Source organism: Miniopterus schreibersii, assembly GCF_964146895.1.
Source record: "Miniopterus schreibersii genome assembly, chromosome: 1".
In the NCBI taxonomy this organism is placed as follows: domain Eukaryota; kingdom Metazoa; phylum Chordata; class Mammalia; order Chiroptera; family Miniopteridae; genus Miniopterus; species Miniopterus schreibersii.
In genome coordinates, this window is record NC_138101.1 from 151,194,548 (window position 1) to 151,212,454 (window position 17,907).

Genomic DNA, 17,907 nt, shown 5'->3' on the forward strand with positions numbered 1-17,907 from the left:
ATACCTTTATGGTCACAGTTGCTTTATTTGCACTTTTTTCAAAAGCTATTTTGCTTCTCTGTTATAAAACCCACTGAGGAAACACTTGTCTCTAAGGCAGAAAAATAAAAGCATCCATATAGGTGAAGGTAGGGTTGACTGGGTTTTCTGAGACACTCAGCAACAAATTAACATTTATTCTGATGGCCTGCCTGGGACTGTGTTCAGGAAGTGGAGCTGCAGAAGGCCTGACTGAGGGTTCAAGCAAGCTTTGAAATGACCCAAGAGTAGTTCTTTACCCCACATCTGGGCAAGTGTAACACAAGCCACATCCCTCATTGATGAATCAGGAGTGTGTAGGTCAGGCTCCCTTCCGAGAGAAAGTTGGAGGACATTACAGAGCAGAGCAAGGGGTGAGGTAATGGCCCAGTGAAAACCACTTAAGGAATTAGTTATAAGCAAGGCATTGGCAGGAATGTCTGTAGGGAGTCTGTTTTGATCTTGCAATGTGAGGTGTGACAGCAAATATTTATTAACCATGCCAAGTATATGTTGGGTCCTTGGAGAGCAGGAGTAATAATAATAACAACAATACCCTACATTTCTGTCACTCTTCAGCTTACAGAGCATGTTTACATGTATCTCATTTCAGGCAGGCAATGTAAAAAATTCATTTTAATTGCCAGTGATGAAATAGGACACATTCACCTTTGAATATTATTTAGTTAAATTATTTTAATTCTTGCTTTCTACAGGGACTCACATTAAGAATAATATTTTAAAATATTGATTTCTAATTGGTACAGATATTTGAATGATTCAATAATTATTCCTAAATTTAGAGATGTGCCAATGAAATTTCACCATATCTTTAAAGTTGTTTAACTTTTCAAGTAAATTGCTCTCTGGAGACCAAAGAAAAGTACTTTTAAACTTTATTCCGTGATCTCAGTGTGCTCTCTTATGCCAGTTCGATGTTCACTCCTACACTTCTGCTTTATGAGTCACTGAAAACCTTTTAAAAAATCATCCAAGGGATGAGATAAACGCTACAATACCCATAAACTCATTCCAGTGCTATCATTTGTCAAGTTTATGGCCGAATAATGAAATTGGGTTTAAAAAGTGATCTCTAACATAACTTTCACCTAAATAACCTATCATTTCCATATCTTTACAGAAGCCAGGAAAGAGAAGGTAGCCTACTTAATTAACAAATTGATAAATTGACTAACTCATGTGGATGTTTTTATTTTTAAAACAACATAAGAGGAGAAAATTCATGCCTTTATTCAAGTCCCAAGGCATTCTGCTAGAAATGTCCAAAAAAAGTGAGTCCCGTCTTCTCCCCTCAGCAAGCGTGCCAAGAGCTAAGCACAGGCACAGAGACCAACACAGGTTCCCCAAGCACAGTAGCGGAGGAATTTCTTCCCATATGTAGAAACCATGAATCGTCTTTTTAGGATTCACCCCTTAATTTACAAATATGTAAACCAAGGCTCAGAAGATGACGTGATTCACCCAAGATCTCATAGCAAAGAGCAGCAGAGCAGAGCAGGGCCTTGAACTCATGTCCCTTGCCCCCATTCGGCGCTCGCTCCAGCATTCCATACTGCATATTTCCAGCATATAAATGTCACCACTGCAGAGATTCTTTAATCGAATGGCTCTGGGGCCATGTTGGCGTCTATACCAGTATCAGTTGCTTTGCTCAATGCAGTTAAGAACTGTGATCATATCATCTTTACTGTAAGAATTTCAAGCATCATCTATTAAACTTGATTTTCATAAATACTCTTTTAGAAGATCTAATATCTTTAGTATATTCAGTATTCAATAGGTTAATGCTATTGATTTCTACATTTTTTTTAAGGGAGTATGGATCAGGATAGCATATCGGGGTCAGGACAAATTCATGTATAAAAAAGGATATTTTTTTGCAGTGCCGAAACCCAGAACAGCCAGAAAAGAGGGATTGCCTCTGGACTCTGGCCCTCTTCCCATCTGCTTCAGCATATGTTTTCGGGCTTGTGCCATATTACCTCAGCCATGAGCTATTTTTTTCCACAGGAAGCTGAAATCAATTTGAAAAAATAGTCCCACTTTCCAAAGTGGACTCTCATGGGCTTTCAGTGCACACTGTGTAAATAAAAGATTTGCTTTATGGCTCCTGAGAAGAGAAAATGTAAATAGGAACCAGCTGCTCCTCTCCAAGAGCAGGGAGCACCTGATCCCATTCCCACTGTGAGGGGCTCCTGTGAGCCTGTGGAGGTCCAGACGGCTGACGGTGCTTCCCAGCCTTCACCTACATTGGAATCATCTCAGGATTGTGAAAAACCAAAACAAAACCAAAACCATGGTGCCTGGTCCCTACCCCCAGATATTCTGACTTAATTGGTATAGGGAAGGAATGACCTGGATACTGGGATTTTTAAAAGGTCCCCAAAGTGATTCTAATGTGAAGCTAAGTCTGAGAACCACTGGATTATTGGTCCAAAAAAAAAAGGTGGATTTTACCCAGCTCCACTCATTAGAGGCTTATTCTGGTTCAAGACTAGGCTCTGACGCTTACTCAGCTGTGTCCCCAAGGGCATGTCACAGCCTCTCCGAGCCTTAGCTCCCTTGTGAGTAAAATGGGAATAACAATGCTTATTTTATAGAGCTCTATGAAGATTAAATGATATATGGATATAGTATGTCTAGCACATTTGTAGGTATTTAAAAATGTTTCTGATGTAACCATCATTTAAATTCAGAATTCATTAAATTTCAAGTCTTTCAAATAAAGCTTATTTTTTTTGTAAAAAAAAAATTTATATTTTAAAATTTGCATTTTCTCTAGTTTTTATCCCATGCTCACAAAGCAATTTTCTGATTACAATTTGGCTACTATATAAAAAGCTTTTATCCAATTCACTCATTCCACTAATATTTATTGAGAGCCTACTATGGCTCAAGCTTTATTTTCGGGGTGGGAGTACGTCAGCCAACAAGAAATATTTCTAAGGGAAGAAGACAAACAATAATCTTAAATAAATTATATGATATGGTAGAAAGTGATAAGTGCTATGGATAAAAATAAAGCAGAAAAGGGAGGGGAGGGGGAAGTTGATGGGGGTTCTATTTAATTAAAGAAACTTCCTAATAATACATGTTCTGATCCACAAGATAGTGTGTGGGTTTTTTTTTAATGGATTGCAGTCTAGTTTTCTTTAAGTTGCAGTAAACTCACTCTCTATTGTGGGTTAATAATGTCAATATAGTGAATAAAATTACTTTTCATGCATTTTATAGATTCAACATCATTTTTTTAGCTAATTGGTTCCTGAGCAAAAGCAACCTAAAAAGATGGTGCTGACTTCCCTATTTCAAATCATCTTCGGTTGGGTCCCCTCCCAAGCAAACCCTATAAGAAAGATTTGAGGTCAAGTAGTTGAATTGGAAGGTGACCCCAGGAAGCACTACTGGAGGGACAGGTACATGACACAGGGGAGGGAAAGAGGCCAGTATAAGGCGTGTTAATGAGAGGGCTTCAGCCGTGGACAGCCGGGGCTCAGTCTCACCCAGGACCTCTGAGCGACTGAGGAGTCATGAAGCTGGAGTGTTGACCGATTTAGCCCACCGTCCCTGAAGAGCCCCTCTGCTAGCAGGTGTGAATAGGGAAGTATGACAGTGGGGCATCAACACTGCCTGCTACAGTGTGGCAAAATCTCATATTTGTTTTTTACTCTCCTAATTCAGAATTTTATTTATTTATTTATTTATTTATTTATTTATTTATTTATTTATTTTTATTTATTTTTTCTAATCCAGAATTTTTAATACAGAATTTAAACAGAGTCTATGCTCTGGTTTTCCTTCTCTCAAGTCAGCTTTCCACATTATGATACAATATCATAGGTAAGATTGTGGGACGAATGCTTAGAATTACTTAAAGAACAAGCCTATTTTCACACATTCTCATAAGTTTTAGGAACCCTTATTATAACAAATTGTTATCTATTCATTAAAGCAAGCCCTATGAAATCCAGTAATTTGATTTAAACTCTAAAAATTCTTTAGAAATAGTCTACACTAAGATTTCTTTCCTTGTTCAAAATGCCTTTCCTAACTGAATTAATTTGAAATAGAGAACAGTGCTTTCGTGTTACCAAATCCAGTTGACCTTCTCAGCAAACGGAAAACAGACACTCAAACTTTCTATATTCATTGTGCTGTAGCTGAATAACATCAGCCAGGGTGACGTTGGTCTTGCACGTGCTCTAGCATTCGTGAGAACAAGGCACTGAGATCAGGGCTTTCCCTATACAGGCTATTGAAGCAAATAGGGGCCGAATATGGCAGATCTCTCCTCTTGTCCACTTTTTGCACAAGAGCTTCTCTGTGTTCCTTTGGGGGCCATAGAGCATGGAGCCCCGGGGTGAGGCAGGAGGGGGCTTACAAGGCAAGGAAGAAAGATTCTCGGGAAGTCATTTAGGCAAATGCGATAGTAGAAATTGGAAGCTTGTCAAATCTTTTTCTTCCTTTCTTTTCGTTAATCACATCGTAGTTTTTAAATTTCTGCAGCCTAGAACTCAGAAGTCACATATCTTTTAGGTCCTTATAGGTGTCCCATAGGGCATCTGCACTTTTCTTCTTTTTTTAAATTCTTTAATATTTTTCCATTACAGTTGACATTCAATATTATTTTGTATTAGTTTCAGATGGACACCATAGTAGTTAGACAACCATATACTTTACAAAGTGTTCCCCCTGATATTTCCAGTACCCTCCTGGCACCATACATAGTTATTACAATATTATTGACAATATTCCCTAGGCTGTAATTTACATCCCCATGCACACTTTGTAACTACCAATCTGTGCTTCTCCATCCCTTCACCTTTTTCACCCACTCTCCAAAACCCCCTCCCTTCTGTCAACCATCAGTCTGTTCTCTGTATCTGTGAGTCTATTTCTGTTTGGAACATTGTCAGTTTTTTTAATTGAACTTATTGGGGTGACACTGGTTAATAAAGTTATGTAGGTTTCAGGTGTACAATTCTATAACACATCATCTGCATATTGTATTGTGTGTTCAGGCCAAGTCCAGTTTTCTTTCATCACCATTTATCCCACCTCTTTTACCTCCCCTACCCTTTTCTCCCTCTGGTAATTACCATACTATTTTCTGTTTCTTTGAGTTGTTTGGGTTTTTTTAGTTAATCCCTTCACCTTTTTCATTCAGCCCCCCAACCTCCCTCCCCTGTGACAGCTGTCAATCTGTTCTCTGTATCTATGAGTCCGTTTCTATTTTGTTAGTTTATTTTGTTCATTAGGTTCCACATATAAGTGTAAATCATATGGTACTTGTCTTCCTCTGCCTGGCTTATTTCCCTTAGCATAATACTCTCCAGGTCCATCCATGCTGTTGCAAAAGGTAACATTTTGTTCCTTTTTTACGGCCAGGTAGTATTCCACTGTGTACATGTACCATGGTTTTTTATCCACTCATCTACTGATGGGCACTTGGGCTGCTTCCAGATCTTGGCTATTGTAAATAATGCTACAGAAACATAGGGGTACATATATTATTTCAAATTAGTGTTTCTGGTTTCTTTGGATATATTCCCAGAAGTGGGATCACTGGGTCATAAAGCAGTTCCATTTTTAATTTTGGGGAGAAAAGTCATAGTTTTTTCCACAGTGGCTGCACAAAGCTGCATTCCCACCAAAAGTGCACAAGGGTTCTCTTTTCTCCACATCCTCACCAACACTTGTTTGTTGATTTATTGATAAAGCCATTCTGAAAGGTGTGAGGTGATATCTCATTGTGGTTTTAATTTGCATTTCTCTGATCATTAGTGAAGTTGAGCATCTTTTCATATGTTTATTGGTCATCTGTGTGTCCTCTCTGGAGAACTGTCTATTCAGGTCCTTTGCCCGTTTTTTAGTTGGATTTTTTGTTTTTTTGATGTTGAGTTGTATAAGCTCTTTATAAATTTTGGATATTAACCCTTTATCAGACATATCACTGGTGAATATGTTCTCCCATTCAGTGTGTTTTCTTTTCACTTTGTTGGTGGTTTCCGCTGCTGTGCCAAAACTTTTGTTTGATGTAGCCCCATTTGTTTATTTTTTCTTCTGTCTCCCTTGCCCAAGGGATATATCAGAAAAAAATATTTCTATGAGAAATGTCTGAGATTGTACTGCCTATGGATTTTTATGGTTTTGAGTCTAACATTTAAGTCTTTAATCCATTTTGAGTTTATTCTTGTGTAGGGTGTAATAAGGTGCTCTGGTTTCAATTTTTTGCACATATTTGTCCAATTTTTCAACACCATTTATTGAATAGACTATCTTTAACCCATTGTATACTCTTGCCTCCTTTGTCAAATATAAATTAGCCATAAAGGCATGGGCTTTCTATTCTGTTCCATTGATCTATATATTTGTATATTCGTTTTTATGCCAGTACCACGCTGTTTTGATCAGTATGACCCTTGTAGTATAGTTTGATATCCAGTATTGTGATCCCTCCTACTGTGTTCTTCTTTCTCAAGACTGCTATGGCTATTCGGGGTCTTTTGTGATTGCATATAAATTTTTGGAATATTTGTTCTAGTTCTGTGAAATATGCCATTGGTATCTTGATAGGAATTGCCTTGAATCTATAGATTGGTTTGGGTAGTATGGACATTTTAATGATGTTAATTCTTCCTATCCATGAACATGGTCTATGCTTCCACTTATTTGTATCTTCTTCAATTTCTTTCTTCAGTGTGTTATAATTTTCTGAGTACAGGTCTTTTACATCCTTGGTTAAATTTATTCCTAGATATTTTATTTCTTTTTGATGGAATTGTAAATGAGATTGTTTTCTTAGTCTCCCTTTCTCGTAGTTCATTATTGGTGTATAAAAATGGAACTGATTTCTGAATATTTATTTTGGATCCTGCTACTTTACTGAATTCATTTATCAATTCTAGAAGTTTTTTGGTGGAATCTTTACGGTTCTCTCTATATAGTATTGGGTCATCATCAAATAAAGACAGTTTTATTTCCTCCTTTCCAATTTTGATGCCTTTTATTTCTTCTTCTTGTCTGATGGCTGTGACTAGAACTTTTAGTACTATGTTGAATAAGAGCGGTGAAAGTGGACATCCCTATCTTGTTCCCGATCTTAAGGGAAACACTTACAGTTTTTGCCCATTGAGTATGGTGTTGGCTATAGGTTTGTCATATATGGCCTTTATTATGTTGAGGTATGTTCCCTCTACTCCCACTTTGCTGAGAGTTTTTATCATATATGAATGCTGGATTTTATCAAATGCTTTTTGTACATCTATTGATATGATCATGTGATTTTATCCTTCATTTTGTTTATGTGCGTATCACGTTTATTGATTTGCAGATATTGTATCAACCTTGCATCCCTCAAAAATCCCACTTGATCATGGTATATGATCTTTTAAATATTGCTGGATCCAGTTTTCTCATATTTTTTGAAGATTTTTGTATCTATACTCATCAGGGATATTGACCTATAACTTTCTTTGTAGTGTCTTTATCTGGTTTCAGAATCAGGATAATGCTGGCCTCGTAAAATAAGCATGGGAGTCTTCCTCCTCTTAAGTTTTTGGAATAGTTTAAGAAGAATAGTCACTAGTTCTTCTTTGAATGTTTGGTAAAATGCATCTATGAATCCATATAGTCCAGGACTTTTGTTTATTGGGAGGTTTTTATTATTATTATTACTGCTTTAATTTCATTAGTTGTAATCTGTCTATTCAGATGTTCTGATTCTTCCTCCTTCAGTTTTGGAAGATTGTATGTTTCTAGGAATTTATCCATTTTGTCCAGATTGTCCAATTTGTTGGCATATGTCCAATTTGTTCATGATATTTTCTTACAATCCTTTATATTTCTTAGGTGTCAGTTGTTACTTCTCCTTTTTCATTTCTGATTTTATGTATTTGAGTGCTCTTTCTCTTTTTCTTGATGATTCTGGTTAAAGATTTGTCAATCTTGTTTATCTTTTCAAAGAACCAGCTCTTGGTTTCATTGATCTTTTGTTTTTTACACTCTATTTCTTTTATTTCTGCTCTGATCTTTATTATTTCCTTTCTTCTACTCACTTTGGGCTTTGTCTGTTGTTGTTGTTTTCTAGTTCCTTTAAGAGTAAAATCAGATTGTTTATGGGAGATTTTTCTTATTTCTTGAGGTAGGCCTGTAATGCTATTAATTTCCCTCTTAGGACTGCTTTTGCTTGTGTTTCGTAGGTTTGGGGTTGCTGTGTTCTCATTTTCATTTCTTTAAAGGTATCTTTTTATTTTCTCATTGATCTCATTGTTTAGTACATGTTATTTAGCCTCCATGTCTTTCTGTGTTTCTCAGTTTATTATTTGTGATTGCTTTCTAGTTTCATACCATTATGGTCAGAGAAGATGCTTGATATGATTTCAATCTTCTTAAATTTATTGAGACTTGTTTTGTGTCCTAACATGTGGTCTATCCTAGAAAATGTTCCATGTGCACTTGCAAACAATGTGTATTCTGTTTCTTTGGGGTGAAATGCTCTGAAGACACCAATGAAATCCATTTGATCTAATGTGTGATTTAAAGCCACCGTTTCCTTGCTGATTTTTTGTTTAGAATATCTATCCATTGATGTCAATGGGGTGTTAAAATTCCCTACTATGATTGTGTTACTGTCAGTTTCTCCCTTTATGTCCATCAAGATTTGCTTTATATATTTAGGTGCTCCTATGTTAGGTGCATAAATGTTTACGAGGGATGTATCCTCTTGTTGAGTTGTTCCCTTTATCATTATGTAGTGTCCTTCTTTGACTCTTACTATAGCCTTTGTTTTAAAGTCTATTTTGTCATATATAAGTTTTGCTACCCCAGCTCTGTTTTCATTTCCATCTACATGAAATATCTTTTTCCATTCCTTTATTTTTAGTCTTTGTGTCTTTCATTCTGAGGTAGGTCTCTTATAGACAGCATATATATGGGTCTTGTTTTCTTATCCATTCAGCTATTCTATGTCTTTTGATTGGAGCATTTAAGCCATTTACATTTAAAGTGATTATTAATAGGTATGTATTTATTCATAGTTTATTCTTTTAATTATGTTCCTCTGGTTATTTTCTTCTTCTTCTTCTTTCTCTTCTTCTTCTTCTTCTTCTTCTTATTCTTCAAGTAGACCCTTTAACGTTTCTTGTAATTCTGGGTTGGTGGTAATGAATTCTTTTAACTTTTCCTTGTCTGAGAAGTTTTTTATTTCTCCTTCAATTTTAAATAATAACCTTGCTGGGTAGAGTAATCTTGGTTGTAGGTCCTTGCTTTTCATCACTTTGAATATTTTATGCCAATCCCTTCTGGCCTGAAATAGTTGTATTGAGAAATCAGATGACAAGTCTTGTAGGAGTTGAGAGGGTGGGGCTGCCAGGAACCTGGAGAATGGGGTATCAGATCTCCTGTGAGGGGAAGGCACCAATCAGGTTCATGGGAAAATGGGGGGAATGGCCCCCACCCCAAAGCCACATAACTCAGTCACTGACACTCCCTGAGTCTGCCCGGACCTCTACATCCTGCCCAGGCAGCTGACTCGTGGGAATCCAGAGAGTGGAGCTGTTGTATTCCCCTAGGCTGATGCCATATGGAAGGGAGCCCTCCTCTCAAGAAAGATGATGTCTGCAGTGTGGGACAGTAATTCAGCACGGAGAGCCTGGTGGCTGTCCCTTCAGCTCTTTCCCCAGAGTCCCAAACCCCAGTCTCACCTCACATGACTTTGGTCCGCTCTGCCCTCCCTCCGCTGGAGCCCAGGGTGAGTGGCTGTGAACAAGATTTTGTGTGCTGACTTAAGAGGATGCCTGGGTTTCTAGCAGACTCCTGTCTCTCCATGACAGATGGAATCCTGTTGATTTTCACAGCCAGATGTTATGTGGGCACCTCCTAGAATCTTAACTCCACCCACTGTCCTTGACATTCCCCCCTCCACACACACACACACACACACACACACACACACAAATATGCACACTTCCTCATTAGGGATACCACCTCACAAGTGCTCAACAGTTCCAGTATTTTGTCTATGGTTTTAAACATAAGTGTGATCTTTAAAAAGAGACGCAATGATATCTTGTGAGTGTTTGATATGGGTTCGCTTGCCTTTTCCAGGGAAAACAGAAGCCTATTTGGAAGCCATCAGAAAAAACATTGAATGGTTGAAGAAACACAACACAAAAGGAAATAAAGGTAAGGCTTCAGTGTGGTTATCAATTGCAAACTTCACCCCCTTCTCAGGGGCTCTTGTTAAATATTCCCACAATCAAATTAGGCTAAAGTGTCCTCTCAGAGCCAAGAAAGATTCTAGCACCTCTCAGATGCAGAAGGGAACCCCCATTTCCCTTATTTTTCAAGCCAGCCTTTCAAACAAAGGCACTTTTCCCTTTCTTTGGCATTTTATGATGAAAAAAATGTCAAACGAAAGGAGAGAGAATAATATAATGAATCCCTGTGTGTCCATCACCCACCTTCAATAATTATCAACATTTTGACAATCTTGTTTTGTCTACCCCTCCCCCCCTTTCTTGGAGTATTTTAAACAGAGGCATTTTCTGAACACGTTAGGTGCACTTGGCAGTCACAAAAACAGTCACTCAGTTAAAACACGACACGACTGGGCTCTGTTCTGAGTGCCAGCAGTGTGGAGCACAGTAAAATGCAGCACACCCGCCCTCAAGTTGCTCACAGCACCAGTAAAGCACCGCTGGCACTGTGTGGTGCTGTCGCTGACAGGCGTGGTGGTGCAAAGGAGGTGAGAGGAGGGGGCACATCTTACAAAGACAGAGATCACTGGGAGAAATGATTCTCATCATTGATGTTTCTCTCTCTCTCTCTCCCTTCCTCTCTCTGAAATCAATAAAAACATATTTTTTAAAAAAGAAAGTTCAAAGAAATCTTAACAAAAAACCCACAGAAATCTATCTGGTGAGTGTGGTTTCAGATTGGAAAAATAAGATCCCAAAAGTCTGGAGAGAGATAGGAGGCAAGGATTTGGAGCAGAAATGATGGGGCTTAAAGCAGGGCAAGGCAGGGAAAATAAAAAAGGGAGAAACTTGAGAGCTGTGTTGAGAGAGAGGAGCCAATATGATTCCCAGGTGTCTGGACAGAGCAGTTGCAAAGTGCTCATTTTAAAATGAGGCGAGCACTGCTTCTCAAACCTTAAAGTGCATTCAAAGCACATGCAGAGCTTCTACATATCTTGATGCCAGGGGCCACCAGTAAATCAGAAACTTGAGGGGCAGGACCCAGGCATCAGTATTTTTTAAATCCCCCATCTTTCCACCATGCAGCCAAGTTTGAGAACTGCTGAGATAGAGCACAGTAGGAAGAAGGCGTATTTTCAGCCCCCTTTACCCTTGTAAGTTGAGCAAGATGGAAGCAATTATCAAGTCCTCACACATATCCATTTTATATGGCTCAACATAGTGTGAATTTCCAAGCTGCCACTTCTATTAAAATTCATATGAACTGTATTTCATCAAATCTGTCACTGATTGGAAAATGCACTATTGTTTAATGCATCCCTAAGGAAGAAAAAGTATATATAACATGCCACCAATGACTACGAAGACTTGAAAATTTTAAAAAATTTTAAAACCTATCTTAGAATCAGTAGGGGCCCAAATGCATTCCAAAACCAATGCAAATTGCATGGTCCAACAATTTGGACTATTTATGTTATTTCTTTCACTGATTAACAGATGAGTCAAACTCCTGGTCATAACCAGCGACATCCTGCAATTCAATCTTTCAGTTCAAGAAACAACCAACTTAGTCAAGCGTGGAACTCTGGTGCTTGCATATCAAAGGCTCTGTGAGCAAACTCAGAATGACAGGGTTGAGTCAGATGTTCCCTTCTGCCTCCAGGAGATGAGGGGAACATGCAATCCGCCCTCCTGAAGGCAGAAGCAGAGAGCTTTTTCTCCACTGCCTTCAGACATGCTCAGCTAGACTTGGGTCATCCCTCAAAGCCTGTGGGGATCCAGGCCCGGGGGCCACGTAGTAGCTGCAGCTCTGCGAGGGGGAAGGAAGTCTTGCTACAGTGTGAGCTCTGCCTTCCTTACCGTCTACCGATGCCCTTTGTTTGGCAGGGGCCTGGGAGACCAAGTCCAGGACAGAAAGGTCCATATGATGTGACAGTGAGGGTGATGATAAAATCTTACGCAGCCTTTTTTTTTAAAAAAAGAAGTGTACTTTTTAAAAAGTAAACCACAGCACTTCTCTCTTTTGTCCCTAACAACCTTAAAACCTCTTTTAAGATGAGCGAGGCGAGTACTGCCTTGTGTATTATCACAACCAGCTAGGGCCTTTCCTCTGCGTCGGGCTGGTTTTCCTGGCACGGTGGTAGCTACGTCATAAAGATACAGTTTTCCCACTTCAAAAGAAAGCACATTATTTTCCCGTTTGTCCCTTCAAATCACCTGGACCTCTTCACATCTGCCCCTGGGAGTCTGCCTTTGGTTCCACCAGAGATGTTGACCCTGCAGCTGAGTCTGAAGAGTATTAGTGTGAACCAGCGAGCCAGCCGGGAGCCAGCCAGCAAGGCGCACACAAAACATTCGCTCGGCTTGGTTCTCTGTTTTGTGCCTGAGACAAAGGGAAAGTCAAACAGCAACATACTGCAAAAAACCCAAGCGCATACTGAACATTTGTTCTGCACCAGTTAGAAGCTTCAGGTTCATTATTAAGGCCACAGAGTGGTCAAAGCAGTGACTACAGACTGGCCTGGGTTCAGAAGCTGACTCTACCGTGACCTGGGCATGTGACTCACCTCCTCTGTCCTGTTTCTTCCCTCTGAAATGGAAATACTAATGCTCACCTCATAGGGTTTCTTGAGGAGCATATCAGATGACGGTTGTAAAGCGCTCAATGCCCGGACTTATCTCTTTAATCCTCAAGGCTGTGCCCTAGTGGGGAGCAAAAGCCCTCCTTGGTGGAAACAAGCTCTCTAAAGCCTCAGCTCACAGTGATATAATAAACACCTGGTGCTGTAGAGAGGTCCTTCAGGCTTAGCTGTTGTTTTTTATATGTTTTTTTATTGATTTGAGAGAGAGAGAAAGACAGAAAAAAAACATTGATGAGAGGTACATCTGCCTCCTGCACTCCCCCCTCCCCCCCACTGGGGATCCAGCCTGCAACCTGGGCACGTGCCCTGAGTGGGAATCAAAGAGCATGGGGCGGCACCCAACCAACAGAGCCGCACGGGCCAGGGCAGGCTTACTTTTTTCTTTTTTTTCGTGCAGGGACTTAAAGATACCCCAGGGACCCAAGCTAGCTAAAAGGGCCATGGAATGCTGTGAGCTTTGTACCTGACTGTCTCCTCTCTCTTCCCTTTACACATTGAAAGAAGGCAGGGCTCTGGTCCAGGGGCCGCCAGCTGCCAAGGTGCATGGCACTGTCCTCAAGAAACTCAGCCTAAGCAACTCACAATCTGGAGGGGTCTCCCCAAGTACTTACTGTATGTGTGGGAGACCCTCATGCCCAACCATGAGGGATGTGTGCCATAAATTTTGGTATCTCCATAGGATGTATTGCACAGGACCCTTAACAACGGTGTTTCTGAAGAATATTAGTGCTCACCATGTAAAGTTAAATGAAAGGCGTTAGCTGTAAGTCTGTATGTACACTGTGATCTCAATTCTGGGGTGAGATAGATATATTTGAAAAACTAAAAGGAAATAGAACAAAATACCAACTGTGGTTATCTATGATTAATAGAATTCAGGTGATTTCATTTTATTTTCATGCTTTTGTTTTGCTTTTTAAGTAATAAGCATATAATACCTAACGAATCAAAGAAAGAGGCGGGTTTCTTTTCAAGCGTTCAGGGAGGTGCCACAGCAGCCTCCTTACTTGGGGATCTCTGTTTTTGGTGGGTGGTTTGATGGTTTACATAGGTTTTTGTTTGTTTGCTTAAGTAGCACAGAGAAACCTTAAAGAGGTTATGGTTTTTGTTCTATGCATATAGTTCAAATGGTGTGAAAATCAAGGTAATTATTAATTTGGGGGGAAAATGTAAAAAGTGTGTTGTCACCTCAACAGGGACTAACCAGTGTAACAAGTTCAAATAGTCAAAACACCTGGTTCTGATCATAACTTTTACCACCTGTATGACCTTAAACACAAGCTTTAGGATCTTCTTACCCCAAGTGTGAGTCCTAGACTAGCAGCATCAGCATATCCTGGCATCTTGTTCAAAATGCAGTATCTGCTCCCAGACAAGAAAAAGCTAAAGGAGTTCATCCCAACCAAACCAGTATTTCATGAAATGTTAAAGGGAATTTCTTAAGAAGAAGAAAAAATATTTTTAAAAATATGAATAATAAAATGGCAATAACTACATACCTACCAATAATTCCTTAAAATATAAATGGATTAAATGCTCCAATCAAAAGACAGAGGGTGGCTGAGTGGTGAAGAAAACATATATGTTGTCTACAAGAGACGCACTTCATATTGAAATACACACACAGACTGAAAGTAAAGGGATGGAAAATGATATTTCATGCAAATGGAAATGAAAAAAATAACCTGGGGTAGCAATAGTTATATCAGAATATCAGACAAAATAGACTTTAAAACAAAGGCTATAATAAGAGACAAAGAAGGACATTTCATATACAATAGCCAAAATATGAAAACAACCTAAGTGTCCATCAATAGACCATTGGATAAAGATATGGTACATATATACAATGAAATATTACTCGGCCTAAAAACAGAATGAAGTCTTACCATTTGCACCAACATGGGTGGACCTAAAGGATATTATGTTAAGTGAAATAAGTCAGACAGTAAAAGACAAATACCATATGATTTAACTTACATGTGGAATCTAAAAACCAAAACCAAATAAATGAACAATCAAAACAAATAAACTCATAGATACAGAGAACAAACTGATGGTTGCCAGATGGAAGGGCGTTAGGGGCCTGGATGAAAAAGGGGAAGGGATTGAAAAGCACAACTTGGCAGTTTCAAAATAGTACAGGGATGTAAAGTACAGCGTAGGGAATATAGTCAGTAATATTGTAATAACTGCGCATGGTGCCAGGTGGGTACTAGACTTACCAGGTGTGATCACTTTGTAAGTTCTATAAATGTCTAACCACTATGCTGTACACCTGAAACTAATAATATTGAATGTCAACTGTAATTGAAAAATTAAAAAAAAAAAAATTTAAAGCAGAATCTGGGGCCCCCCTTTGGAGCTACAGAATGCAAACCTGCAACTTCCCAAGAGCCCCAGGTGATTGGTATAAACAGTCAAGTTTTGAAGCCCTGGTCCCTAAGCCTCCGTGGTCAGATGAGGGTGGTACCCCCCACCTGAACACCTAGCAGGCGTGATGCTGGAGAGCAGATGAGCCAATATAACACATACACGTGGTTTTAAACTGCAAACCTCTGCAAAAATGCCAAGACCTAGCATGCAAGATGGGCTGGTGGTGTATAAAACTCTTCTTGGTTAATGGTAATCACTGTAAGGGGATTGCTCTTTCCTTATCTTTCTCATGATGCCCTAATGATGTTTTCCAGATTATGACCTTTCAAAGATGAGGGACTTCATCAACCAACAGACAGATGCTTATGTGGAGAAAGGCATCCTTGATAAAGAAGAAGCTGACGCCATCAAGCGTATTTACAGTAGCCTGTAAAAATGGCAAAAAGATACAGGAGTCTTTCCACTGTTTCAGAAAACATGATATAGCTTCTGACTCTTCTAATAATGTGATTAAAGTCATTTTGACCCAAGGGTTATTAGAAAGTGCTGGATTTATGGTAGTTAACCTTTTAAAAGTGGCTAAAACATAACTTTCTTGCCATAAAAACTATCTGAAAAGTAAAGTTGTATGTAAGCTGAGATTTTGTATTTAGAATTCTTATTTCCTTGTAGATTTACATTTTATATTCAGAGATGTGCTGCTTTGGAAAAGCCTGCAATGGACTGACCTTAAAACTGAACTTTTTCCCACTGTCACACATATAAGCACCCCCTGAAGAACTGGGGGTTCTGTTTTCAAGGCATGCTGGGGACCAAAGCAACTCACAGCATATGTCTGTTACAAGATGTCCTTTCCACTACCAGTTCTCTTTTGGTTGAAATAAATTCACATTTCCTCAAAGCCTTTCTAGCTTGAAGGTAGCTAGCTATCTGCTTTTTCTTTTTTGAATGTTCATTGATTTTTTTTAGAGAGAGAGAGAAACATCAATCTGTTGCTTCCTGCACACACCCTGACAGGGACAGGGGTTGAATCCACAACCTAGGTATGTGCCCTGACTGGGAATTGAACCCGTGACCTTTTGGTGTTCAGGATGACACTCCAACCAACTGAACCACACTGGCCAGGGCTGCTTTTTTTTTCCCCCCCTAAGGCTGTTCCTGCTGGTTCTATATCAGGACCAATGGCACAAAAAGGAACCTGAAAAACTGGCGTAGGATTTGCTGGATTTATTAACAATTTCCCCCCACTCTTAATATTTTCTATTAGTGAGTTTTCAGACGTTGGTTTTGTTTGTTAAGAGGGATAACTATACTCTCCAAGCAGAAAATGAGGTCATAAACTTTACATAAGGCAAGGTAAAAATGTCCACCTGATCTGAGTTTTCTAAGCTGGACTTGATCCAAGCCAGGATTTCTCAACAGAGAGCAATCGGGCCAGACGGCCAGGTAGAAACAGACAAAAATCACTCCCTTCCCCGTGAACCAAAGCCGGTAGCTGAGCTCCTGGAGGAAGGGGGAAGGTGCCACGTGTCCCTGCACATCTGCTTCCTCAGCCGCCACCGCAGACACAGCCCTGGGACCGCAGTCGCCCCAGGTCCTCCTGAAACGTTCATGGGGCATGTTCCCAAACCAAAGATGCTTTGAAAATGGATTATTAGGTATAAATTACATATTTTTCTGTATATTTCGGTTGAAAATCATAAAAATAATATAATGCTTCATGTAGTAGCTGTCACTGTTTCAAATGGCCTGATACCTGTCTTAAATGCCCCTACTTGGTTGGCATCCACTTTTTGGTGAGACCTGGGAACTTAGAGAAAATGAGAGAGGCTGCTTTTCATGGGTAGCTGGCCCCTGCTGCTCCTCCCATCCTCTCTAGAACTGCAAAAATAAACAAAAACCAAAGCCTGACATGCAAAAATCTAAACTCTTTACTTAATGTATTCTAGAGAAGCCAGTACTCATCGGGGAGTGATGAGAGGGAATTAAAAACACCTTTGCCCAAACTACACTTGCCAAAGCACAACGAATCAGACTTGTTTTAATGAGTCATCTTTGATAACATGACCGACTCGACTTCACCCATATCCTGTAGTCCACATAGGCTGCTTCTACATCGGAGAAAAAACTGGCTATGACTAAAGCATTTTATCCATTTGCTTTTCTGTAATTTATCTAAATATCTACGTAGTCTTTTTAAAACTAAGAAATTTATTTAGTGAGTTTATTGTAGCCTTCTGAGCACACTGACATTCATTAGCTCCTACCGATAACCAAGACAAAAGGGAGATCATCAGTTCTGTTTCACAAGTAAGAAAACTGGTTCACAAAAAATAAATGTGGACACAAAATATGCTCAAACTCTTATGGCCGAGGAGTGGTAAAGCTGAACCTAGAGCCCAGGTTTCCTCTCTCAGTCCATTCTCCCACGGCGATCCCACCAGGCGCAGGCAAGGGCTAAAGCACTCTCGACAGGCCAGTTTCACCGCAGCCACGACGAAGTCCAGGCTTCTGATAACTTGAAAAAGGGGAAGAGATGTTTTGGCTAGAAATTGCTGCAAGACCCGTGGGCAAAAATAAAATACTCAGAAAAATGTTTTTGAGATTGGGGTCTTAATTTCAGTTTTCAGCTTATGTTATGTCTTTGGGAT

General features: G+C 39.5%; 1 protein-coding gene across 4 annotated transcripts in view; it reads left to right on the forward strand.

Moving 5' to 3' along the window:
* The window catches only part of SCG3 (secretogranin III), a 39,236-nt gene extending 21,383 nt beyond the window's left edge, over nucleotides 1–17,853 (forward strand). For 3 of the 4 annotated variants that reach the window (XM_081121027.1, XM_081121030.1, XM_081121029.1), the window contains 2 exons: nucleotides 10,147–10,224; nucleotides 15,571–17,845. In XM_081121027.1, coding sequence (XP_080977153.1) covers nucleotides 10,147–10,224; nucleotides 15,571–15,689 — 197 coding nt within the window. In that variant the 3' untranslated portion in view covers nucleotides 15,690–17,845. Of the gene's footprint in view, nucleotides 1–10,146; nucleotides 10,225–15,570 lie in introns of all 4 variants that reach the window. The other variant, XM_081121028.1, reaches the window with a different exon arrangement.
* The last annotated feature ends 54 nt before the right edge of the window (nucleotides 17,854–17,907 follow it).